Source organism: Podarcis cretensis (genome assembly GCF_951804945.1).
Source record: "Podarcis cretensis genome assembly, chromosome: 13".
In the NCBI taxonomy this organism is placed as follows: domain Eukaryota; kingdom Metazoa; phylum Chordata; class Lepidosauria; order Squamata; family Lacertidae; genus Podarcis; species Podarcis cretensis.
Window position 1 is genome coordinate 15,191,873 of NC_137182.1, and position 26,413 is coordinate 15,218,285.

Consider the following 26,413-nt stretch of genomic DNA (forward strand, 5'->3'; position numbering starts at 1 on the left):
AGATTCATGGAATTGTAGAGCCGACCCCTTGCCATGGAGGAATCTTTTGCCCAACGTGGGGCTCAAACCCACGACACTGAGACTGAAGACTACCAATGGAGCTATGCTCTCCATGAATTCAAAAGCTGGATATAGAGGAATGAGTGAATTTTGGAAACCAGGACCTTAAAGGAAAATGACACGGAACAAGTGCAGTCAAATGTTTGCCATTGTTTATTTCAGTTCAAAGGGGGCGCAGAGCAGGGGAAAAAAGCCACATAAAGAAGCACACAAATCAAAGGGCACTTGTAAGGATGCAGTTATGAATCCTGACTCCGTAGGATACTGGAGGAGAAAGGAAGACTTGGCGGTAGCCGGCCTGCAAGAGGAGTGAAGGAGAAAGAAGCTCAGAGATGGAAAGAGGCAGAGCAAAGAGAGGGCATAGGAAATAGAGATGGAGGAGGATGCGGAGCAGAGGAAGCAGGCCTCTGGAAGTGAAGCCTAGCTTATCCAGTTTTCCACACAGGCCCCAACTGCTGTTGAGTCCCCTCCATCTCCATACAGCTGTTCCTGTAACCCTAGTCCTCCTTGCAGCCTGAGATCGGCTGTTTTCTGTAGGACCGCAGAACAGAGATGGGATTCATAGCTGCTGCCTCACACAGGCTGACGCAGGTCCCTAGCAGCGCAGCATCCGTCAAGCTCTTGAAGGGGCGATGGAAGGCAGTTTATCCCATTCTGACATGGAAGGAGGGCTCTTTGCCTCAGGAGAAAGACTAGTCAGTGGGCAGAGAGGAGCAGAGAGGCCATGGCTAGGGCCTAGGCCCAGTTGCTGAGGTAACACACCAAGCTAGTTCAGATATATCCAGGAAAGACAAGCAGTGCTGGTCCACAGAGCCCAGTAGCGTGGGGGCTATGTGCTTGCCCATGGGGAAGCCAGACATGCTTCTTGATTCAACACTAGGGCTGGGAAAGTCCCAAGAAATGCATGCATCCTTCTCTTGATAGGGAGAAAGAGCAGCCACCTCGCCCTGGCCCAGCTGCTGCGCTGCGTCTTGGAGGCAGCCGGTGTCTATAGCAAGAGGCTCAGAAGACAGACTGTCCCAAGTTAAGTGCGAGGGGCCAAGGTTGCTGAATGGTACCGCAGAGAAGCCGAGGGGTCTGGAAGCCATCTGATTCGGAGGGCATCCTGTCGTGCCAGCCTGCTGGTTCCCAGGGAGCAGCAACTTCTCATCCGGCAACCTGTCATTTGAGGTATGCTTGGATAAGGCTCGCTTCTTTCTTGCCTGCCCGTGCAGGCTGCCGGAGAGCTTGCGTTTCCGAGACAGCACAGCAGGCTGAACTAAGAGCCCCCTCTCTTGGGGGACGGCACCGCGGTCGGCCTCAGCGGAGGCTGCAGCCTCTGAGCAAGTACTGGCAACCAGTCTGCCCGCTTTGTGATGCTCGGATGCTGACCCCAGGGATCCAAATGGCACTGGGGTGAGGAGCATCTCTAGGGGTAGCTCTGCAAGATGGAGAAAGTCTTGGTCCTCGAGCAAGTGAGCTGAAGCCTCTGGGTTGACAGTCTGTCCTCCAGCAAACATGCAATAGTCCTCCAAATGAAATTCAGAATAGTCACCACTGCAGGCACTGGGAGGCACCCTAAGAGGAAGAGAATATAAATATAGCAAATAAAGCACATTTGGGCCCCAGGTGAATATATTTTTCGTACCTTTTAAAAAAATAAATCATTATTTTAGTGTTCCCAAACCAATTATCGGCTTCTGTTCAGTTCTTCTACTGGAAGTTTTAATTTTATCATATTACACAAAGAACAATGTCATTGGACTGCTTTATCGAGACTAAACGAAATAAAATGGCCCCACCGTGGGTTTTGTTCTTCAGTCAGAAGCAAGACCATAAGACAGATGTTCTCCTGTATTTTTCAGCCACCTAGACAAACTTTTGTCACAAGCAATGAAGGGAATAATAGAATTAAAGAACTGGAAGGGACCCCAAGTGTCATTTAGTCCAACCCCCTGCAATACAGAAATCTCATTAAAGCATCCATGACAAATGGCCATCCAGCCTCTGCTTAAGAGCCCTCCACTTTCCGAGGGAGTCTGTTCCATTGTTGAACAGCTCTTACTGTCAGAAAGTTCTTCCTGATGTTTAGTCAGAATCTCCTTCCATGTGACAGCCCTTGAGATATTTGAAGAAGGCTATCATATCTCCTTTCTGTCTCCTCTTTACCAGGCTTAACATACTCAATTTCCTAAACCGTCCTGCAAAAGGCTCCAGGTGTGGTCTGACCAAGACTATTACTCCCCTTGGGGCAGCGGGTGGCGCTGTGGGCAAAACCTCAGTGCTTAGGACTTGCCGATCGTATGGTCGGCGGTTCGAATCCCCGCGGCGGGGTGAGCTCCCGTCGTTCGGTCCCAGCTCCTGCCCACCTAGCAGTTCGAAAGCACGTCAAAGTGCAAGTAGATAAATAGGGACCGCTTTACGGCGGGGAAGGTAAACGGCGTTTCCGTGTGCTGCGCTGGTGCTGGCTCGCCAGTGCAGCTTCGTCACACTGGCCACGTGACCCGGAAGTGTCTTCGGACGGCGCTGGCTCACGGCCTCTAGAGCGAGATGAGCACGCAACCCTAGAGTCGGACACGACTGGCCCGTACGGGCAGGGGTACCTTTACCTTTTTATTACTCCCCTTGATTAGTATTTTTGGCTGCTGCATCACACTGCTGATTCATGTTAAGCTTGTGGTCTAGTAAGACCTTTAAATTCCTTTTACATGTACTGCTGGGAATCCAGGATTCTGCTGCACGAAGAAGTGCTTCCTTCTGTCCATCCTGAACTTCCTGCCAAGTCAGTTTCTACAACTGTAGCCATGCAGCAGATCAGAATCCCTGAATATGGCCACAATACTCATCAGATTTATGAAGTGATTCCTCAGTCCTTCAAAAAGAGCTGGATACTTATAACTCTTCACCCCCTCCAAAACCCATGAGTTAAACTTTCACCTCAGTGGTGGAGAGGAGGAAGAAACCACAAAGTCATTGGTCAGTTGAGAGAGGATGCTGTCCACGAGAGTGTAGTGGGACGGATCCAGTGCAAATTCTTTATGCCGTTGACTTTGAAGGTGCTGCAAAAGGCAAAATGGCTGCATCAGAGGCAATGGGAGAGGTCTGAAGATGGGAACGAAATGAAATATTCTGTACCAGCAAACCTCTTCATTTAAGCATCCAGACAAAATAAATAAATGAGGAATTGCCTTGTTTAGGAGCTGGGAAGACTGATACAACCTCAGGAGCTTACCTACCAAAGAAAAGCTGCTTTGATGGGGAGATGGAGAAGGAGACTAGAAATGCCAGAGGAGAGGAAGTAATACTAAATCAGTGCCCAACTGAATACATTTGTGCCAATATTTAAGGAACTGGACCAATTTGGGGGTTTGCATTCTGCGCAACAGAAAACCACTGGTCTCCAAGGAAGTTACCAGACTTTTAATTCTCAGGAGGGATAAACAGAGGCATGAGGACTTGTCCCTCCTCCCAGTCTATTCAGCACTGAATGCATTTATTATTCAGTGACATCTGCACTACCAGGCCTGGGAGACATTAGTACCCAGAACTGTGCATATGCTGGGATTCTGTAAGAGCACAGAATGCAACACTATCACAGAACGTATCTTCCTGAAAAGCTCAGCTTCTTAAAAAACACAAGCAGATTTATCCCTTATGCTGCAAAGATGAGCCTGTTAGTACATGGCTAATGGTGCTGATGTCTCCAAAGCCAGACAGTTGGCTGAATGAGAGCTGGGTCTGAAATTCCAATGGGAACTTTTTGCAGATCTTCAAAGTGGTCACGTGTGTGTGTGTGTGTGTGTGTGTGTGTGTGTGTGTGTAAAGGCAATACATATTCAGGGGATGGGGGGAAATTGTGAAATTTTTGGAGTGGCAAAGAGCTTTACCTGAAAAACGGCAGCAGCAACAAAGGCTTTCTATTTCCTTTATAAAAATGGAATTCTATTTCGGCCCACCTCCATATACAGTGGTACCTTGGGTTATAGATGCTTCAGGTTACAGACACTTCAGGTTACAGACTTCGCTAACCCAGAAATAGTACCTTGGGTTGAGAACTTTGCTTCAGGATGAGAACAGAAATTGTGTGGAGGCAGCATGGTGGCAGCTGGAGGCCCCATTAGCTAAAGTGGTACCTCAGGTTAAGAACAGTTTCAGGTTAAGAAAGGACCTCTAGAACGAATTAAGTTCTTAACCCAAGGTACCACTGTACAATTCACCTGGAACAACACTATGCTGTGATGCAAGGCCACTCGGAGGTGTCACTGAAGGGCAGATGTGGCCACCAGCTGTTTCGAGGATATTTGGGATAAAGCCATTCTTCTGGTGAAGCTCTTCACCACTGAAAATTTAATATTCTCCTCATGCCTCCTTCAAAAATTGCAGAAATCCCCCAAATGCTGCCATGGCCTGCAAATAGGTTTACAAAAAGAGCAGGGAACATTTTCAGCATAGCACTAGGCTGAACATGATATAGATTGGTATATGAAAAGGCTTTAGTACCCTGCCTAGCTTAGACTTAGTACTACAATGGAGCAAATGTTATATCCTCCAAGGCCGAAGCTGCAAAGCCTGGTGTAGCTTTAGTACATGCAGTTCAGAATGTAGGTACAGTGGTACCTTGGGTTACATACGCTCCAGGTTACATACGCTTCAGGTTACAGACTCCGCTAACCCAGAAATAGTGCTTCAGGTTAAGAACTTTGCTTCGGGATAAGAACAGAAATCGTGCAGCGGCGGCACAGTGGCAGCAGGAGGCCCCATTAGGTAAAGTGGTGCTTCAGGTTAAGAACAGTTTCAGGTTAAGTACGCACCTCCGGAACAAATTAAGTACTTAACCTGAGGTACCACTGTTATCCCAGGACTGGGCAGACCCGTATTTTTTGCTCTATAAGACGCACCAGACCACAAGGCACACCTAGTTTTTGGAGGAGGAAAACAAGAAAAAAAATATTGTGAATGTCAGAAGCCAGAACAGCAAGAGGGATCGCTGCGCAGTGAAAGCAGCAATCCCTCTTGCTGTTCTGGCTTCTGGGATAGCTGCACAGCCTGCATTCGCTCCATAAGACGCACACACATTTCCCCTTACTTTTTAGGAGGGAAAAAGTGAGTCTTATAGAGCAAAAAATATGGTAAGTGGGCTTGTTCTCCTTCAGAGGAAGCCCGGGTCTGGGGCAAGGGACTTTCTTACCGTCTGCAACTCTGCGAAGACTTCTTCACAACATTCACAGTAGCCTTTCTGTGGTTTGGGCATGATACAGCAGGCCGAAGGAGGGAAGAGTTTATTGGGTGACCGTTTGCTTCCAGGTGCTCTGCAGAAAGGGCAAAACAAAGGTATTCAGGACACTCCATTCCCCTGCTGCACAAACCCCGTATCCTACTTTGTTCCCCTCGCCTTCAGATTTGTCGACACAATTTAAATCTTTTATAGACTCCTCAGCACTTGCGGGTCCCATCCAGGACTATCTTTGGTTTCTGAACTTCAGGCCTGCCCAACAATATTTTTGTGGCTTCCCTTTCTACACCTGCGGCAAAAATAGCTGGTGCTATAGGCAGGATTCCAGTGTATTTACCTGGTTTCCCCACCACATAGGCAGATTTGATTTGTCCTGTACAGTGGTACCTCGGGTTAAGCATTTAATTCATTCTGGAGGTCTGTTCTTAACCTGAAACTGTTCTTAACCTGAAGCACCACTTTAGCTAATGGGGCCTCCTGCTGCTGCCGCACCACCGGAGCCCGATTTCTGTTCTTTTTTAAAAAATAATAATAATATTTATTCCAATTTTAAAGATTACAAAAAGAAAACACTAAATTAAGCAAGAAAAAACAAAACAATACATCACATAAATACAGACAAGCAGAAAATAAAAAACCCAGAAAAATACAAACAATTAAGAAAAAAGAAAAAAGAAAAAGAAAAAAACAAGTCAAACCTTCCCATAACTTATTTTTCATTTGCTTGTTTCCTTGACCTCCTTGATTTCTGTTCTTATCCTGAAGCAAAGTTCTTAACCTGAAGCACTATTTCTGGGTTAGCGGAGTGTGTAACCTGAAGCGTATGTAACCTGAAGCGTATGTAACCCGAGGTACCACTGTATATTTATTGGCAGAGCTTCCTAAGTTTTCCTCCCACGCCATTAGCTACCTTACCCACCTGTCCCCCACAAACACTTACTTTGAGCTGGAAGAGGTTCGTGGGGGTTGAAATGGGCTATGTCTTCTCAGCGGCCGGAAATACAGTTGGGGGAAATTCTTGAATTGTTGAAAGAATGGCCTGAGTTGCCTAGACAGAGCAAAAAAGCTCTCAGTAAGTACTTGGGAAATGAACAAGAAAGGCCCTTGGGAAGGCAGCATGTACAGAGATCCAGCTACAGGACCTTCATGGAGGGATAGCTGGGAATCATGCCAAGATGGGAGACGTCATTGCCCACTTTATTCCCCTAGACCTCTCAATGGGTTTACCAGAGAAATCCGTACCCATACCCTGCATTATGTGGGAAAGATTGAAGAGTTTCTACATCAGAGGCCAGGGCAGGGGAACTGGATCTGGCTAGTGAGTCAGATCTAGAACTCCCCCATGGACTGCTTTGACAGAGCCAGGTGACATCAAGCTTCCAGTCTTTGAGAAATTAATAGGCAGGGGAGAGTCCCGTGACTCTCCATGACTCTTACCTGCTCTCATCTTCAATTTTCAGGAATGGAGCTTTCAGCCTTACTACTGGGAAAGAAACAGGAGAAGAAGAAAAGCAATTGTTGGCAGCTCTCGTTATTAAAATATCAGAGGAAAGATGGATACAGCCACCACCATCCCAGACTTTGGATTAGTGGAAAGGTCACAGGAAGCTAGGTAGCCCGGACACTTCTCTTTAAAAAGCTAAGCATCAAGTCATTACAGATTTGTGGAAGTCAGGAGGTGGGGGAGGAGGGGGGAGGATTGCAGTTAAGCAGCCAGCTCTGGGGGGAAACAGCTGAGCAAGCTGTTGCAGGTGACTGTTACTTAAACACTGTGCAACAAGGCGATTATTATATTAAAACAACAGCCTGCCTCATGGGCAGGCACCGTGCCAACACCATGCCAACGCTGCATTGTTAGCAAGTGGGAGACAGTCCAGAACTGGCAGCCACAATAGCACATCTCCAGGGAACAGGAGATGTGGCTGGACCTTGTCACCAGCACAAAGGAAGCCCATCAGCAGTTTTAAATACCAAGGGAACACTGGAGATTTCCCTGGAAGGGGGGGAAGAGGCGACAGAGAGAGCAAATAATGTACAGTGAGCTGTATATTTTTAGGACCCGTTTTATGCTTGTGATTGGAAGTTGTTTTAAATTGTTTTTAGTATTGTGTTTTAATTGTTATAACCCATCCTGGGACCTTAAGAGTGAAGGATGGATAGATAACAAACAACAACATCACCATGGCATACAAAGCATATGCTAAAATGTACACAAGAAAAATAAATAAGTTAGCACAGTGGTTTTCAACCAGTGTTCCATGGCACCCTGGGGTGCCTTGAATGATGGTCAGGGGTGCTGCGGGCAACAGTGGCCTCTGTCCCTCTTTCTTTCCCTCCCATCTCTGATGCCCTCTTGCATCTCTGCCTCCCAAAGGCTTGCACAGTTGTTTGTTGCAGCAAACCTGGCTACAAGCTCCGCAGGCAAATGGTGCCTCAGGGCTGGTCAGGGGGTGCCGGTTGCCAGAAGCTGAAGTGGCCTCAGTAAGCAAGCAAGCAGGCAAGGCAGCCCAGCCAGCCAGTCCCTGCTGTTGGGAATGGACAGACAAGCCCCAGGTCCCTGTGGGGCAGTATGAGAAGGCACCTCTCTTTGGGGCAGGGCGGGCAGCTCAGAGACCAGGGGCAGCAGCAACGACTGCCTGGAGGACTCCCAAGGAGAGAGGAGAGGAGGCTGAGGAAACGCCCCACAAGGAAGGGTGTTCGATAAAGAGTGAGAGGCTGCCAAGCTCTGCAGGGAAGAGGTGACATAACTGGGCTCCTGAGACCCACAGGGGTGCCACATAAATAATTGGTTGGTCAAGGGAGCCGCGGACTCGAAAAGGTTGAAAACTTCAGAGTTAGCACAACCCAGTGTAAGGTCCTAGCTCTTTATTATTGCTAGGCTTGGAAACATGCAACACTTGTTTGGAAAAGCAAGATGAAGTGATGGGACTTTAACTGATCTGGACAATGCTGTTTCCTACTCACAGATCTGCAACTTTTCTTCCTGTTTCTTGTCTGCAGCCAAATTTTCTCCCTCCAATTCAGAGTTCTGTTTTTTTAAGTGTTCAGAATTGGAACTGACTCAAGTCTCTTTATTTTGCATGAAGTGATTGATATACGTTTTCTTGTAGCAAACCTCTCTGGCTTTCTCTCCCCGTCTCATTTAAGCACAGAGTGTACATCACCAAACTGCAATATGAATTTTGGAGTTTATGCAAGGCGATGGGAGGCAGCAGGTGACAACACAGGGCGCCCCCTGGCCTCCAGCAACACTGAAACCTCCATGCTTACCTTCCGAAGGCTGGAACCCAGAAGCAACCAACTTCACCTAACCCAGGGGAAATACACAGTAAGAGATGTCAGGACAATGAATGTGCAGCAAGCATTAAAAAGGCTGACAGAGGCAGGCAAAAAAAAAAAAAACCCTAAATGCACACGGCAGCAGGTCTTCAAGGTTTCTGGCAGCTGGTCCCAGCAGCACTGACCGCCAGCGCATGTAGCAGATGATGTGTCCCACACATTCTCCCAGTGCCAATGGTCAGGGAACATGCTTGTTCACATGGCAGTTTATGTAACACCAGAGCATATGAAAGTGGGTTATGCTGGTGTGCTCTAGAACTAGAAACCACAACCCCTGGAAGAGGCGGACCTCTGTAGTCTCCCCAAACCCAGGTTCAAATTCTCAGTCTTCTACCCCACAGTTACATTGTGCTTTTGAGATATGAAATGATCTCCTAAGAATTGGCAAATGCCTGGAAAACAGCCTCAAAAGTCTTCTAGCTAAATCTCTCCTGCTCTGGGGTGCGACAAAAACCGAGTCCGTTTGTGGGAAGCCAATAGGGCCACAATCATTTCAGTCGTGCGGGCACCTAACCTCCCAGGCAAATGGTGTCAATCAGCCACAGAAAGAAAGGCCATGATTTATCCTGCCCTTCCTGCTGTAGGGCAGGATTAACCACATCTTAAGCATGGCATTTCCTGGGCCTGTTACGATCCTGAGGGACGTGGGTGGCGCTGTGGGTTAAACCACAAAGCCTAGGACTTGCCAATCAGAAGGTCGGCGGTTCAAATCCCCACGATGGGGTGAGCTCCTGTTGCTCAGTCCCTGCTCCTGCCAACCTAGCAGTTCAAAAGCACGTCAAAGTGCAAGTAGATAAATAGGTACTGCTCTGGCAGGAAGGTAAACGGCATTTCCGTGCGCTGCTCTGGTTTGCCAGAAGCGGCTTAGTCATGCTGGCCACATGACCTGGAAGCTGTACGCCCGCTCCCTCGGCCAATAAAGCGAGATGAGTGCCGCAACCCCAGAGTCGGTCACGACTGGACCTAATGCTCAGGGGTCCCTTTACCTTTTAAGCATGGTATTTCCCGGGCCTGTTACGATCCTGAAATCATAAAAGCTGCACAAAAATGTACCTCTTAACGTTACAAACCTTTGCCGTGGAAGGGTGCTTCTTAGACAACAATCGTATGTAGGACAGCATTTCTGAGGAGGAAGGGCCATTAAGGAGAACAACATTGTATTCTACCCCCTAGAAAAAGATAAGAGTAGAGGAACAGGAGCACAACCTAACTCAGGCAGTATATACATTGCTGGCTTAAAACTCAGGAAGGCGTTTCTCAATTCAGATCATATCTGGGTTGGGAAAGAACGCATCAACACATTGTGTTTCAAAAGAAACAACAGGGAGCTATTGATTATAGCTAAAATCATTTGTACACTGCTTCTCAAGCCAGTGGTGGGCTAGTACTGCATGTGGAATAAATGGGAGTGTGGACACAACCTCACAGTTTCAACACTTGGATGGGGGAGAAGAGAGAAGGAGGGGGAAAGAGGCCACACCCAGTTATCAAACCAACTTTGAGCACTTGTTAGGTCACCAACTTTTAAGCAGCTGCTGCAGCTGTGCCCTAAACAGCAGCCTGATCAGCAGACAGTAGCAAGTGATCACACTTATCTTCACACCGTGGAAAAAGCTAACTTAAAATTTACCTACTGATTTCTGCAGATCAAGCACAGGAACAAGGTTGATCAGCCGACAATTTAAGTAAGCTGTGTCAGAAACTAATTGACAGAGGGATTAAAATGAGGCAAAAAGAGATGGGGCCCCACAATTAAGGTAATGTTTGTCTAATGTTTGCATGAACCAACAAGCGCTCAGGTTGAGGAACAAGCCTTCTTTTCTCCCACCCCAGCTTTTTCATATGCTCGCTGCTGAAGCAGTACTGATGCCACAAACAACTCTGCAACATCTCAACAGGTTTATCCTGCAGGACACCTGCTAAATATGCTTGACAATTCTGAAACTGAATGAGCAAGACAGAACATGTGCATTAAAAAAAATAATATGCACACATTGTACAGAAGCAAACTTTTTGTATAGCGAATCACATAAATTACCTGGTAGCACTTGCTTATGTCATTCCAGCCTCCCTGGTAAGGAAGAGGCTGGAACTACATCAGTCTTTTGGTCCAATTAAGGCTACGGTTGCCAATTGACAGAAAAGAGACCCACCCCGGTGCATTTAGCAGCAGACTGACTCACAAAAATACAACTCAGCAAATGAGGCATTTCAGTGGAGAAGAATGTCTGTTGATCAATCTGCTGAGCCACGGGAGTCAGAGCTAGTAAGACTGTCAGCAATCCTAATCAAGACCCATGCAGAAGAGAGTGAGGGAAAATCTCCCCGGCAACCACCCCATACCAATGAAAAGCTCTTCCATCCATTGCTCTAGCCTGCCACCTTCTGGCAAGGAAAAAGCATTGCGCTATTTCATGCAGAAAAGAGGTTTGCCTCTATAATGCAGTGTTATCGATTGAAATCAAGGTGATTTAAATCACTCTGGGAAAAAGACCAATTTAAATCATTGATTTACATCAGGTTTCCCATTTTGAAATCCATCATTTTCTGAGCAAGCATGCACTCTTAACTAGTTGCTCTAATAACTGGAGCATATTGGTCTGCATCTAAATAGAGCCTATATGTAGCACAGGAAAATGCCTTATATTGGCCCACCTAGCCAAGTAGTTTACTCTGGCTGGCAGTAGCTTTACGGGCTCCAACACAGAGAACTTGCCCACCGCCAGATCCCTGATCCTTTAAACCAGAGATTGAACCTGGAATCTTCTGTGTGCTAAGCACACTTTTTGCCAGAGCTAAAATCCCTACCCTAAACCTCAAAGTAAGTTGAAAGCAGAACTCAAATCCTTTGGCGTTGCAACCCATATTTTAGGATAAAATAGGTTTAGATAGGTAAAGGACCCCTGACCATTAGGTCCAGTCGTGGCCGACTCTGGGGTTGCGGCGCTCATCTCGCTTTACTGGCCGAGGGAGCCGGTGTACAGCTTCCGGGTCATGCAGCCAGCATGACTAAGCCGCTTCTGGCGAACCAGAGCAGTGCGCGGAAACGCCATTTAGCTTCTCGCCGGAGCATTACCTATTTATCTACTTGCACTTTTGACGTGCTTTCAAACTGCTAGGTTGGCAGGAACAGAGACCGAGCAACGGGAGCTCACCCCATCGCAGGGATTCGAACCGCCAACCTTCTGATCAGCAAGCCCAAGGCTCTGTGGTTTAACCCACAGCGCCACCCGCGTCCCTTTTAGGTTTAGATCTATCGAGATAAAATATAAATACAAGTTTTCATGAAGATTAAAAAAAGGTTTGCTGATTCATGCAAAAAAACAGAATCGAAAGGATTTATGTCTGAATGTATGCAAAATGGACACAGACTAAAATAGACACATCTATCCCTAGCTCTGTCTCTCATCATTTTATACCCTCCATGCACGCCAGAATCTGCCCCATGTTCTCTTCTTTACCTATTATACAGGATGATGTCTAGTACTGAGCTGTGAGATCCAGGTTTGTATCACTGCTCAATTACAAAGCTCACTTGGTACCTTCAGACAAGCACCTTCTTTAGCCCAAATTGCCTCCCAACTGTTACAAAGGTACAAAGAGAGCATCAGACAACCCACCCTAAGCCTCTATAGCAGGACAGGAAATTTTATATTAAGATTCAACAGGACCTTGGGGTGGGAGAAACTTTCAAGTTGCTTGGAATGAAGAAGCACACAAATTGTGTATTCCAACCATACAGGATGCTTTTAGGGAATCCCGGGAACTGTTAATTTTTTAATTTTTATTTTTGTGGGGGCGGTAGCAAGATTTCTGCTAGGCTGGGCACATACACAGGGGGAAAACCATACCCTTTAATTCAAGATGCAAAAAAACCCCATAAAACGTCAGCTCACGGAAGTTGCCTCTCTTAGGTAGGGAGCCCTGGTGGGAATCAAGGAGCCACACTGGTAAAAATATTTGGGAGAGTTCTTTCTTCACTGTCAGACTAGATGTTTCTTTTGCAAGACACAATCTATCTTTGCAAAGCCATCTGCATGAACACCCCACTCCAGATCAGAAAAAGGATACCATCTATGTGTATAATCTGTACCCCACAGGATCGCGAAGTGGCAAGGATGCTGTTGCCACAGGTGGTATCCTGAAAGAAAGAAAGAAAGAAAGAAAGAAAGAAAGAAAGAAAGAAGAGAATGTATTTAGCAATTACTAATCAGAGCACCTATAACAAATCAGGTGGGGCAGAGAGAATACTTTTCACGAAACAGGTGTAGGACCAAGGTAACTCATCGACTCAAAGGTTGTCTTGCCAGTACTCTGCTGTCTCAGGAAGGCCAACCCCCAGCTTTCTCATGGAGCAATAGACTACCACTAATAGTGACTGGCGTTTGTCTGGCATACAAGCTCATACCACCTAGATTATCTTTGACGATAACCCTGAGAGCTTTCTGTCTCCCCTGCAGCACATGAAACTTACCTGCTTGGTGGGCATATTTCTGTAGTATGTCTGCTCTCTGGATTGCATGGGGGAGACCTAGATTATTAATGTATCTATTTGTTTTGTCTGTCACCTGACACAAGGCAACTGACCATCACATTTGAAAACGTACAAAATCGTTAAAAACCACGACAATTAAAACCTAAACACTCTAATAAATATATGATAGAGAGGAAACATCTGCTTCCATGGGAGAGGGTGTATTATTAGCAACCCAACCCAACACTAGCCTTGACTCATCTGGGTGAAATTTCATTGAAAGCCAGGATGAAAATTAAAGCCTGAACCTGGCACCCAAAAGATGTCAGTGTTGGTGCCAAGTGAGTCTCATTTTGAGAGCATTTCACAGGTATGGGGTGGGGGGAAACAAAAAAAAGGCCCTCTCTTTATTGTCATCTTTCAAGCTTCTCTCAGAAGAGGCACAAGGAAAATGGCCTCAGATGACACTCGTAAGGTCCTGGTATAATCTTGCCAGGAGAAGCAGTAAATCAGGTATTGTGGTTCTGGGCTGTATAAATCTTTATAGGTTAAAAGTAGCACCTTGAATTGGTCCCCCAAACCTATAGATAGGAAGCGCAGTGGTACCTCGGGTTAAGAATTTAATTCGTTCTGGAGGTCCGTTCTTAACCTGAAACTGTTCTTAACCTGAAGCACCACTTTAGTTAATGGGGCCTCCCTGCTGCTGCCGCGCCATCATAGCACAATTTCTGTTCTCATCCTGAAGCAAAGTTCTTAACCTGAGGTATTATTTCTGGGTTAGCAGAGTCTGTAACCTGAAACGTATGTAACCCGAGGTACCACTGTACTAGTGTTAGTCCCATGGGTAATCTGGTGGCTGCATCGACACCAGCTAGCCCTATGTCCATCGCAGTAATCCAATCAAGAGGATACTGGAAAATAGATCACCACAGCCAGGTCATCCCTTCCCAGATATGGGTACAGCTGGACCACCAACCAAAGCTGGGGGAAGACACTCTGTGCCAGTGAGGCCCCCTGTGTCTATTACATTAACCTGTCTCAGTCGGGGTTAAAGCTCAGTTTTGAGACAGAGGGAGTACAACCCTGTTGCTTTTGCTTAATCTCTCAGGGGCTTTTGATACCATTGGCCACGGTGTCCTGAAAGACTGCCTGCCCCTGTGCACTCCTATAAGACCACTTAGATCTGGGGAAATTCCACTCATGGGACTGCACCCTAAAGAACATTATTGTATTTTTGTTCTAATGGAGATTGTTTTTATATTGCACATAGATTAGAGATTTTTTTACATCTGAATCAGGAGACGCAGTGACTGTTCTGAACCGGTGCCTGGATGTAATGGAGAGCTGGATGAGGGCCAGAAAACTAAGACTGAATTCTGGTAAGGAGGCGACTTTGCGAGGAAGTGATTCCCAGGCACAACAGATTACCAGTTCTGGACAGGATTGCACTCCCTCTGGAAGAACAGGTACAGTGGTACCTCGGGTTAAGTACTTAATTCGTTCCGGAGGTCCGTTCTTAACCTGAAACTGTTCTTAACCTGAAGCACCACTTTAGCTAATGGGGCCTCCCGCTGCCACTGCACAATTTCTGTTCTCATCCTGAAGCAAAGTTCTTAACCCGAGGTACTATTTCTGGGTTACCTGAAAGACCATCTGCCCCTGTACAGACCTGTTAAGATTGTTTGGATCATCTGGGGAAATTTTACTTGAGGCCCTGCACCCTGCAGAACATAACCTAAAACTGGGCATTAGCCGCTGCTGCCCCCATCCTTTGGAATATCCTTCCCTCTCTACATCATCCATAAGTTGCTTCAAAAGACCTATTTTTGCCCAGGTTCTCTATGACTCATAAAAAAAATATTTCTGTTTTCTTATGATACTGTTTTATGTAAGAGATTTTAAATATTAAGCAGTTTTTAAAATGCTTATAAATAAATGAATAAAGCAACAGAAGAGGACCCTAGAGAATCCTCAGTGCCACAAACCTGATCCTTCCGGGGTGGTGCAGCCTCATTTAGAACAGGCTGAACTCCACTCATCTGGTCAGAGGAACCACCCACTAACTAGCAGCATCTCAGTCTTGTCTGGGCTGAACTTCTGCTCACCGAATTATTGTTCAGGTTAAATGTTAAGCAGGCGCTTGAGCTAGGTTACCTGATGGTTGCATTTCAACTCTGTTGTTTCATCCACAACTGTGACCCATCACCCCACCCCAAGGATGAACAAAGTGATTGGTAGGGTGGCTCACCTGACCCCTGATGGCTTTATGCAAGAGCTTTTTCCCACGACTGATCAGGTTCTGCATAAAGAGTTGGGGAAGGTGTGGGTAAGAATGGGGAGGGAAAAGAATTGGGACAAAGGAAAGAGCAGGTTAAAACAAATGGAGAAATCAGATTTCACTGGTCTTGGCAATGGGCTTTATCTGTTTGTATTTGCACTAGCATTCGGCTTATTTGTGCGCTCTTAGTTCAGTTTAACAGTGGGACGCGGGTGGCACTGTGGGTTAAACCACAGAGCCTAGGACTTGCCAATCAGAAGGTTGGCGGTTTGAATCCCCGCGACGGGGTGAGCTCCTGTTGCTCGGTCCCAGCTCCTGCCAACCTAGCAGTTCAAAAGCACGCCAGTGCAAGTAGATAAATAGGTACCACTCCGGTGGGAAGGTAAACAGCGTTTCCATGCGCTGCTCTAGTTTGCCAGAAGCAGCTTACTCATGCTGGCCACATGACCTGGAAGCTGTATGCCGGCTCCCTCGGCCAATAAAGCGAGATGAGCGCCGCAACCCCAGAGTCAGTCATGACTGGACCTAATGGTCAGGGGTCCCTTTACCTTTTTAGTTCAGTTTAACGGGTTTTGGGGCATCACAGCTGGACTTCTTAAAATCAGAAGTGGGAAGGGACGGTTGGACAGATACATACATACATACATACATACATACATACATACATTCAGGGAGCAGGAGCAGCTATGGCCAGGGATGAAAAAACAATAATGTCAAGGTCAGCAAATGGAATGCCCATCCAGATTTCCCCTTCTTAGAAAAGACGTAAGTGACAGTAAGCACTTGAAAACCTGGTTTGGTTGAAGTGAGATTTTTTTTATGGTAAAATGGGGCTTGGCTGTCTGATGCTTGAAACCCTGTCCCACCAGAAGGGTGTTTTGCATCCAAGGCAACGAAAGACCAATTTTTAAAAAATAAAAAATGCTTTTTAAAAAAAGCAGCTGCAGCCATTCTTCCCAGCTAGCCCAAACACTGGAAGAAAATGTTTATCTGTCTGATAAAACCTCTGCAGCTTATTAGGACTAAAGAGGCTCGTGCACATTTTTCTTCTTTTTAGCCTAAACAATAAAGTTGGGGGAGGGCAGGAACCTCTGCACTGCTAAGTAAAACTGCTTTTGGGCAGTAGAGAGAGATAAAAAGGCTAAGCTAGACATGACAATTGTGTAAATTGGAAATAGTATGCACTTTGCTGTTTTTGCTATATAGCCTAAATAACATCAGGTCTGCAAAAAAATAAAAAATAAAAAATCTCCCCATTGGCGACAGTGATGGGTGATAAACATGGGCTTCCATCCTGATGTAAATAAAAGTAGGGGGGATTTTTGCTGGTACCATGGCAGAAGGGAAAGGGCTTAACTCTACTTCTGGGTCACTGCAGTCACTGCAGGCCTATATGTGGTTGTTTACAAAAAGATGCCCGCTTGTTTCATTCACGCTATTAACATCACATCTACCGGTAATTTGGTCCAAAGATGGACCAGTGTCCTGCCTCAAACAGAACCAGAGCCAGAGAACCCCTTCCCTTCCTTCATTCTTGGTCTCCAGCATTAAAAAAGAAAAGAAAAAGGTACTGGGAAACATGGAACAAGTGAAGTCCCCCCCCCCATGAACTAATCCATCTTTTAAAAATGTCAATTGAAAACATGCTTCAAAGCCCAGAGGTTTTCTTTAAAAATTCAGAGCAAACAAAAAAAAAAAAGGTTGCATGGCAAGGTTGATATTTAAGTAGTCTAGTAATTCTCATACTGAGCGCAGGGGCTGCTAGCATGCCACAAAAAGGAAGCTAATTTTTAGGGCAGTATTCAATGCACTTGTCCCATCAGCACAAGGACTTTTGCCCAGGCAATGGGATTTCCCCTCCCTCTCTTCCTGTACACCACTGTGGTGTACAGTCATACCTTGGAAGTCGAACGGAATCCGTTCCGGAAGTCCGTTCGACTTCCAAAATAATTTGAAAACCAAACTGTGGCTTTGGATTGGCTGCAGGAAGTTCAGGTTCCAAACAAACATTTGCAAACCAGTACAATGGCTTCCGGCTTTGCCGCGTTCGGGAGCCAAAATGTCCGAGTTCCAAGGCGTTCAGGATCCAAGGTATGACTAATTCCTAGAGTGTTGAACTTCAACATTGAAGATCAGAGTTCTTACCCCACTCAGCCACAAAGGCCATGGACCAGTCACACTCAGCCTAACCTACCGTCTTTTTCGCTCTATAAGACGCACTTTTCCCCTCCTAAAAAGTAAGGGGAAATGTGTGTGCATCTTATGGAGAGAACGCAGGCTGCGCAGCTATCACTGATGCCAGGAGAGCAAGAGGGATCGGTGCGCAGCGATCCCTCTTGCTCTTCTGGCTTCAGGGATAGCCACGCAAAGCCTCTTGAGTGCAGCGGGAGCGCTCCTGCCTCTTTGCTCAAGAGGCTTTGCGTTGCTTTCTTGTTTTCCTCCTCTAAAAACTGGGTGCGTCTTATGGTCGGGTGCGTCTTATAGAGCAAAAAATACGGTACAGTGGTACCTCAGGTTAAGTACTTAATTCGTTCCGGAGGTCCGTTCTTAACCTGAAACTGCTCTTAACCTGAAGCACCACTTTAGCTAATGGGGCCTCCTGCTGCCGCCACGTCGCCGGAGCACGATTTCTGTTTTTATCCTGAAGCAAAGTTCTTAACCTGAAGCACTATTTCTGGGTTAGCGGAGTCTGTAACCTGAAGCGTATGTAACCTGACGCGTATGTAACCCGAGGTACCGCTGTACTTCACAGGGTTGTTGTGAAGATAATATGTGGAAAGGGGAAGAGGTGTGTATGCCAACCCTGGATTCGTTGGAGAAATGGTGAGATATAGATACAATAACAAACAAACTTGTTCTGGGTTTCCCCCCAGCTCTCCAGATTTGAGGAGAGCACTGGTGGGGGGCGTGGGGGGGGGGAGTTGCATTGCGAAAAAATACATAAAACTCCTAGTCCTAGTCCCCCAACCCACCCTGCCACATCTCTTACAGTGTCTATTGACTTGTGCAAGGGATCTCTTTGGAGCTCTGCTGCAGGCCGGGATCCAACTTGAGCATCCTTCAACGCAGAACTACTTTGCTTTTCCATCCACCTCTCCCGCCTGGCCTCTTGGCTACTTGAGACAACGCAAGTCACTTCTTTGCTCAGAAAACTTTCAACAACCTGGAGCCAGAAACAAACAGGAAGACAGTTTCACAGCTGATCACCGGGGAATGGGGCACATTTCTTGCTTGGAATGATTAATGATGCACATTTCTTGCTTGGAATGAATCACGACAGCTGCACACACACACACCATACATTCAAAGCACTTTCCCCAGAAGAATCCTGGAAATGGTGGATTGTTAAGGGTGATGAAATTTGTAGTTCCATGAGGAGTAACTACAATTCCCAGGATTCTTTGGGAGAAGCCTATGGTGTGTCTGTGCTGCCAATCCTGCTAACAAACAATCCTAAATTGGGGAGGTTGACGGAAGACCAATAGTATGAAGGCTACATACACATTATACCTCTAAAGCATGTTTTCCCCTGCAAAGAATTCTGGGGACTGTAGTTTGTTAAGGGCTGCTGGAACTGGAACTCTGTGAAGGGTGAACTACAGCACCCAGAATTAATTGAGGGAAATAAGGTGTTTCAAACGTGCTTTAAAGGTACATCATGTGTATGCAGGTGAAATTATCTGAGCCTGTCTTGTTCACACACATCATGCAATATTCACACAATGCCAAGTGGATTCCCTCAGCAAGCTATAATCAGTGCAACCAACCAATGCTTCCAGTTCATATACCTATATTTTTTAACTCTGACTGGTAATTTGGAACAGTTGACAATTTTGTGGAAATGTCTTTCCTGTTCTGCTTCCAAAACTGCAGCGCCTTAAGGAAAAGACAACAGAATGCAAGGAAAAACTCGGTACGTCCCAGTTTCCCCTGCGGTTAAGTTGCAAGAGGGTGGCCAATAGTGCTGAACTTTGAAAAGACCATCCACATCTCTTGACTGAGCCAATAGCAAGCTAGCACGTTTAAACTGATGACTGAAATACACTGAATGCCGCCCCACCTACCCATTTCTGATCTAACTGTGCTACAGTGCTGAACTGGCACAAAGAAAAATGTTGGGACTCCTGCCTGTGTGGAAGCGACACCTGTTTCCCTGAAGACATTGCACTTCCTGGTGCAATGGGCAAACTCTGTCCACTCACGAATGAGAGACACTCATTCTGCATACGCTCAGAGGCATTCTAGATGGAGTCCGTGTCAAATTGGTTCTAGTTACAATTATGCCTGACTGAACTGTAACATTGGCTTTCCTAATGGAGACCAGTAAGAGAAACAACCCCACTGCACTCACCCCACCCAGTTGCTTCACACTCTCTGCCAGAAACTCCAGATTCTTGCCCCTGGGGAGGTCCAGGTAGAAAGATTTCCCAACCAAAGGATGGCTTCTGGCTGAACGGGCAGCCTCTTCTCGTTTCCTTGTCGTTTTCAACTGGCTCTTCTGGGCGCGGCTATCTAGACTGGCTGCAAAGTAATGAGGGATGTTGTCCAATCACATTGCTTTCTTCTCTGTTTTCCTCTGCCAGGTATTTCTGTTTGCCACACCAAGAGCTGGTGTGGTGTAGTGGTTACGGCAGGGATAGCCAACACGGTGCCCTCCAGTTCTTGCACACTACGATACCCATCACCCCTGACCATTAGCAATGCTGGCTGGGGCTGATGGGAGTTGTAGTCAACAACATCGGGAAGGCACCACAGTGGTTACCCCAGGAGACTTGGGTTCAAATCTCCACTCAGCCATGAAGCTTACTTGGTGACCTCTCTCTGTCTAACCTACCTCACAGGATTGCTGTGAGGATAAAATGGGAAGAGAACAGTGTATACTACCTTGAACCCTTTGGGAAAAAGGTAGGGTATAAATGCAATAATTAATAAATAGAATTTTGTAAATTGATGTGACCTTGCCCCTATGCTAAACATTTGTGAGATTGATGGTGTCCTATATATTGCATCTTTGCTGTTTATAGCTAAAGGCTTATTGTAATCATTCAGAGTGACTTGGTTTCATTATTGGGTTGAAGCCAGAGAAAGTTACAGGGCAATCCTACATATGTCTGCTCAGAAGTGTGTATACTACACGGACGCTTGGGTTGCGAATGCGATCCGTGCGGGAGGCACGTTCACAACCCGCAGCGCCGCATCTGTGCACGCGTGGATTACAATTTGGCGCTTCTGCACATGTGTGAGTGCCAAAACCCAGAAGTAAACCTGAAGCGTCTGTAACCTGAGGTATGACTGTACAATGTACAAATTGCAGCCTTAAGCCATCCTTTAAGATACAATGCTATGCATACTTATCCGGGTATAAGCCCAAATGAACACTGTAAGATTTACTTCTGAGTAAACATGCACAGGATTGTAGTATTAGTCCCTTTGAAACCAGTGGGACTTCAGTTGTGCCCACCGATTTCACTGGGACTAAAGCACCCTCTACATCAAAACCATAACTTGCCAATATTCTGTTAGTAGATATTTTTTCACCATCTACTGAATTTTACATTACCTGATTTAAAACACTACTCATGTTAGAAAAATGTTGGAATGGAGTTATATGGCTTTAGTAGAAATGTTATAAGGAATTAGGTATAAATAGATTATTAGAGTATTAAAGGAAAAATAAGGTTAGAATATGTTAAGATAATTATAGGACAGAAAATAGAGGAAGATGGAAAGGAATTGCTGAAACAATTAATAGAAGTGGAATACAAAAAGGGAGGTGTGAGGAGGTCGTTGAAACAAGTGAATGAAAGATAAGATACTGAAATTGTATGATGTGTGCTAAACTGTTTTTGTTTTGTTTTGTTTAGTTTATTGTGTTAGTGTTGTGTAATTTTTTATATTGTATTGTATTGTCTTTTTTTCTTTTTTTGTTTCTTTTTTCTTTCCTTTTTTGTAGTGTTTAAAAGTAATAAATATTATTTTTAAAAATAATAATAATAAAACACTACTCATGAGGACTTATTTACATTGCACTGAATTGTTACAGGATGTGATTTATGCTGTACATTATTTCATCACTTCTATGGGTTGTAAATTGCCTTGAGTACAGCAGTGCAGAAAAGCAGGTAATGAATTAAAAATGAAATGTGAAAGGAACTCCTTATCATTCCTTTCTCTTTTAAAGCTTTAAAAAGGTTTGGGTCCAAGTTATTTGAAGGCCCAAGTGCACTTTGAGTGCAACATCTGATATCAACACAAAACCAAGTCCTCAGTGTTATCAGCCCAATCGTGGGAATACTGTCCCAACAGAGATTCAGCAGGTGTATTCCCTATTAATCTTTACTCTCTTTTTTGGGAAAACTTTTATGCTGCCAGGTTTTTGTAGACAATTCAAAAACTCATTTTTGTTACAGTCAGTTGGTGATCTGTGGTTTTGGTTTTTATTGTACAGTATATATATTTGTTATATGCCATACTTAATTTTTTAAATAAATTGTTGTATGTAAGTATTTTTATAAACGAACAGGTGGAAGTCCTGCTTGTCACCAAGTGCAATTAAACTGGCATATAGAAAGGGGAGAACATTTTCCAGAGTAGCCCCAAGGCTCTGGAACTCTTTATCAACTAGGCTCTTGGAAAGATCCAAGAACTCAACTATTCTTGCCGAGTTTTCCTTGAAGATTTTTGGAATTAAAAGAAATTGCTGTGTTTTCTTGCTGCTGTTGATTTTGATTATATTGGACTTTAATTTCATCTGTCTGTTTTATTATGTATTGGCTTGTCAATCTTTTTTATTTGTGATTGCATTAGGCTGCTTTTATGGATGCCACTTTGAGAGAGCTTTTGCTTTTAAAGGCAGCATAGAAGCATTTTAAATAAAAATAAATCCACAGTTATCTATGCTGGCTAGGGGACGCTGCCTCATCTAGAGATTGTGTGTTGTGTTCAGCTTTTATTCAGAGCAGACTCACCAAAGTTAAGGGACCCAAGTTTGCCATGGCCATTCATTTCACTGGGTCTACTCTGAGTAAAAGTTAGAAAGACAGCTGAATATAACCAACCCCATGGGTGCATTCACTCACCGAGATTTTGCCAGTGCCGAAGCGTCCAGTCAGCCATTTTAGCAGAGAAAGCTGGGATGGGCTACGCCAGCAGAATCCTCAGCATTAAAAAATAATCACTTCAGAAGGCTAAAACAAAAGGAAAATAAAGTTATCAGCCTTGAAGTTGTCACGTTCTGAGGACGTTTGCTGAAGCTCCAAGAATATTTAAAACAAAGAGTTCCCAAGAGCACAGATAAAAGTTCTGCTATACTGCAGTCCAGAAAACCTTCTCATATTAAGGCAGTCAAGTGCGCTCACTCTGTAACAGACCCTTAAAGAGAGAATAACTGTACCCCAAGCATGCCTCAGCCAACTCTCAGCTTTCTTCTCCTCCAAATTCACATGACAAAAACTGCTTTGTTTTCACAATGACTCGCATGTATCAAACCCCCCACCGAATCCGCCCTTGCAGGGACGTTGTCCATTCAAGAAAAGAAATGAGGAGCACACAGAGTAATTGGGGAATCATAACTCTTGCATTCACTGGGGAACACCAGGCAAAATCACAGCGGGACCCATTAACATGGCGAAGGCTATTTAGCAATAATGTGTGAACAAACACGTTCACGAGACCAAAAACACTGCAATCGAGTAAAAGCTTTAAGCAGATCCCATCAGTGGGATCCTCAACCAGCATTCCTTTAAAAAGCGGACCTTTTACTTACACGTAAAACTTTCTTCCGCCCATGAATTTAAGACCTTGTTTTCCCGAAACTGCCAATGGACCAAGTTTAAATTTCCTGCCAATAGCTATGGTTGTTAAAGAGTTTGTGAGCTACGGCGGCCGGGAAGGGCGAAACTGAAGGGAGAGGGAGGGGCTTGAGAGGGGGAAGCTTACATAGGAAACAACTCCAGATGCAATTCGGATCGCGTGATGCATTGGGAAAGGGAGCAAGTGGCGGAGCGCGGTTTCAAGTGAAAGGCGAGAGGTTCACTCCACACCACCTCTCTGCCTCTGATTTCCTTGTTATTCATGGTTATTTCACAAAACAGGCTACATCTCCTGTGCTGCAGCTGTGCTCTCCCACCCACTAACTGGGAGCTCAATGGATTTATTGGTTATGGGGCTGAAAGTCAACTGCTTCGGGCTCTGATAAAAAACCATGGGTTCACATGGCACAAGGGTGGGGTGCTGATGTATCCTGTTTTACATGAACCAGTCCTCTTTTGAAAGGGCTGTCCACTTGAAGCCATGGGTGTAGCCAAGGGAGGGCAAGGGGGACAGCTGCCCCCCCATATATATATATATATATATATATATATATATATATCTACATACATACACACAGTGGTACCTTGGGTTACATACGCTTCAGGTTACATACACTTCAGGTTACAGACTCTGCTAACCCAGAAATAGTACCTTGGGTTAAGAACTTTGCTTCAGGATGAGAACAAAAATCGCGTGGTGGCAGCAGCGGGAGGCCCCATTAGCTAAAGTGGTACCTCAGGTTAAGAACAGTTTCAGGTTAAGAACAGACCTCCAGAACGAATTAAGTGCTTAACCTGAGGTACCACTGTGTGTGTGTGTCTGTGTATACAAATGTATATATATGTGTACCCCTGTATATATGTGTATCCCTGACTATTAGGTCCAGTCATGGACGACTCTGGGGTTGTGCGCTCATCTCGCTGTATAGGCCAAGGGAGCCGGAGTTTCTTCACAGACAGCTTCCGGGTCATGTGGCCAGCATGACTAAGCCGTTTCTGGCGAACCGTTTACCTTATGCCCATGCTTGAAGCCCAGTTTAAAGGTGATGCACTAGAAGAGGGTTGGACTAGATGACCCTCAGGGTCCCTTCCAGTCTGACTGTCCATTTAAGAGGAGTATGTTGTGCAGCAGTTATTAATCATGGACAGAAGAGTAGGCCAAGCTAATTTTGTTTGGCTGGTTGGCAACCCTGATGTAGGTTACGGAGGTTGGGGGTGGGGGGAATCAGGATTCTGTAACTTTCACAGCTGTGTGGGTGGCTTTCCTTCTCATCACTGCAATCCCATGGCGGGAAAAGCCGCAAGCGATGGTTTTCTATCAGTCATGCCACCCAAAAGTGCAAGATGGAGAACTCTGAGGTTAAGGCGCTTTAGGGTAACTCATCTACGCCAAATGATATGGAGAGTTTGCTTTCTACATACTAATCTGAGTACAGACATTGCATTCAGCATCACTCTGGGCAGGCCAATTTCTTTCTTACCCTCCCGGATGTCTGAATTATTCAGAATGAATGGAAAGGTGTCAACATGACAAGGGTTGAAGACAGCTTACTAGGCATTTTGTTTGTCAATTAATGACAGGGTCATTTAGGAGAGCAAGCAGGGGTTTTTTCCTTCCAGCCTAACTACAGTTGCAATGAATACTGGAAACCCCAAAGCAATCGTTTTTTAAGTTGGAGGTGTGTGTGTGTAGCATTGATTCTGTGTAGGACTATCTTTCCAAGTATATATATATATTTAATGACTTCTGAACATTTTCATTTCACGGCACATATAGTGTGTTAAAGGGGCTTCCGATGGCACCTGTTTTGTGGAACAAAAACACCTGAAATACGGTGGGCTCAAACAGGGGTATGCATCAGGAATCGATTGACTAGCAGAGGCAGGTGGCCGGTTGGTTGCCAGACTCCTACAATTGCTATAAAGACAGATTGGTTTCACTCGCCTGTGCTGAACACCATACATTTGACTTGACATCTTGCATTGTAGCTGTTTGATGTTTTTAGTATTTTAAAGTAAATATAAGAAAAATTGAACAGCTATTTGAATTTGACCTGCCATTTGAATTTGGATGGGGGATTTTTAAGAACTTGTTCCTCCTTGACAGTATGTTCCCCTCATAAAAACTTAACTTTCTTCTTAGGTGTTTCCTGACTATTGAGGCCAGTTTTAAACTGCCTTCTCTGCTGGCTTGATGTTTTACTGTATTGATATACTTTACTGTATTTCAGAGGTACTGACGGTGATCTTTCCGAATTACTGGAGAATGGGTCAGATGCCAGGAGACTGGTGGTGAGTAAATGCTGGTCCCATTTTAAAAAAATGGGTGGTGGTGGCTGATCATGTGAAGAGAGTCTATGCTTGTGAAAACACTATACCTTGAATGTACATTCAAAACACATCGTTTCCCTCCAAGAATACTGGGCATTGATGTTTACCCATCAGTTACAATTCCCAGCAACCTGTAACAAACTATAGTGTCTATACAGTAATTATTTGGTGAAATGTCCTTAAATGTGCTCTAAAGGTACAATGTATACATGAGTTCCATTCTTCTTCTTCCTTTGGCGATCACTCGTAGCCGAGTAAGATTGTCTTCCATGAACATGGTCTTACCAGTGAGTCCGTGACTGTGGAAGCCAATTCTGGATCCATACATCCTTCCACAGTGGAAACTGTGAGGAAACCATGAGGATCATCTACAGTCTGACTAGTTCAGGATTATGGGCGTAGCCAAGACTTATTTTTTGGAGGGCAGGCTTGGGTTGGGTGGGCAGAACTGGGTTATCTGCAACACAATTAGTCAGTTAAGTATTTTTATTTATTTACCGTATTTTTTGCTCTATAAGACTCACTTCTTCCTTCCTAAAAAGTAAGGGGAAATGTGTGTGCGTCTTATGGAGCGAATGCAGGTTGTGCAGCTATCCCAGAAGCCAGAACAGCAAGAGGGATTGCTGCTTTCACTGCCCAGCGATCCCTCTTGCTGTTCTGGCTTCTGAGATTCAGAATACCTTTTTTCTTGTTTTCCTCCTCCAAAAACTAGGTGCGTCTTGTGGTCTGGTGCATCTTATAGAGCGAAAAATAAAGTACAGTAGTGCCTCGCAAGACAAAATTAATCCGTTCCGCGAGTCTCTTCGTCTAGCGGTTTTTTCGTCTTACGAAGCAAGCCCATTGACGGCTTAGCGGATTAGCGCTATTAGCGGCTTTTAGCAGCTTATTGGCTTAGCGGATCAGCTGAT

The 26,413-nt window shown here is 45.2% G+C and overlaps 1 protein-coding gene and 1 long non-coding RNA gene across 5 annotated transcripts; one reads left to right on the forward strand and one right to left on the reverse strand.

The window, feature by feature from the left end:
* Positions 1 to 195: 195 nt before the first annotated feature.
* DBF4B (DBF4B-CDC7 kinase regulatory subunit) lies at positions 196 to 23,243 on the reverse strand. The gene is given in 16 exon segments (XM_079949551.1): positions 196 to 630; positions 633 to 706; positions 709 to 824; positions 826 to 1,617; positions 2,977 to 3,098; positions 5,228 to 5,348; positions 6,213 to 6,320; positions 6,710 to 6,755; positions 8,543 to 8,579; positions 9,682 to 9,734; positions 12,683 to 12,752; positions 15,334 to 15,384; positions 18,353 to 18,526; positions 19,715 to 19,884; positions 22,443 to 22,550; positions 23,129 to 23,243. Coding segments are annotated over 15 exon segments (2,121 nt in total). The 5' UTR covers positions 22,480 to 22,550; positions 23,129 to 23,243; the 3' UTR covers positions 196 to 480.
* LOC307201106 lies at positions 6,720 to 18,488 on the forward strand. 4 transcript variants are annotated; one of them, XR_013832542.1, is made up of 5 exons: positions 6,720 to 7,309; positions 8,420 to 8,600; positions 10,258 to 10,368; positions 14,356 to 14,551; positions 18,355 to 18,488. It is a non-coding gene; the product is annotated as an uncharacterized lncRNA (long non-coding RNA). The 4 variants fall into 4 exon arrangements; XR_013832543.1 differs by having other exon boundaries at positions 14,384 to 14,551; XR_013832544.1 differs by lacking the exon at positions 10,258 to 10,368.
* Positions 23,244 to 26,413: the final 3,170 nt, after the last annotated feature.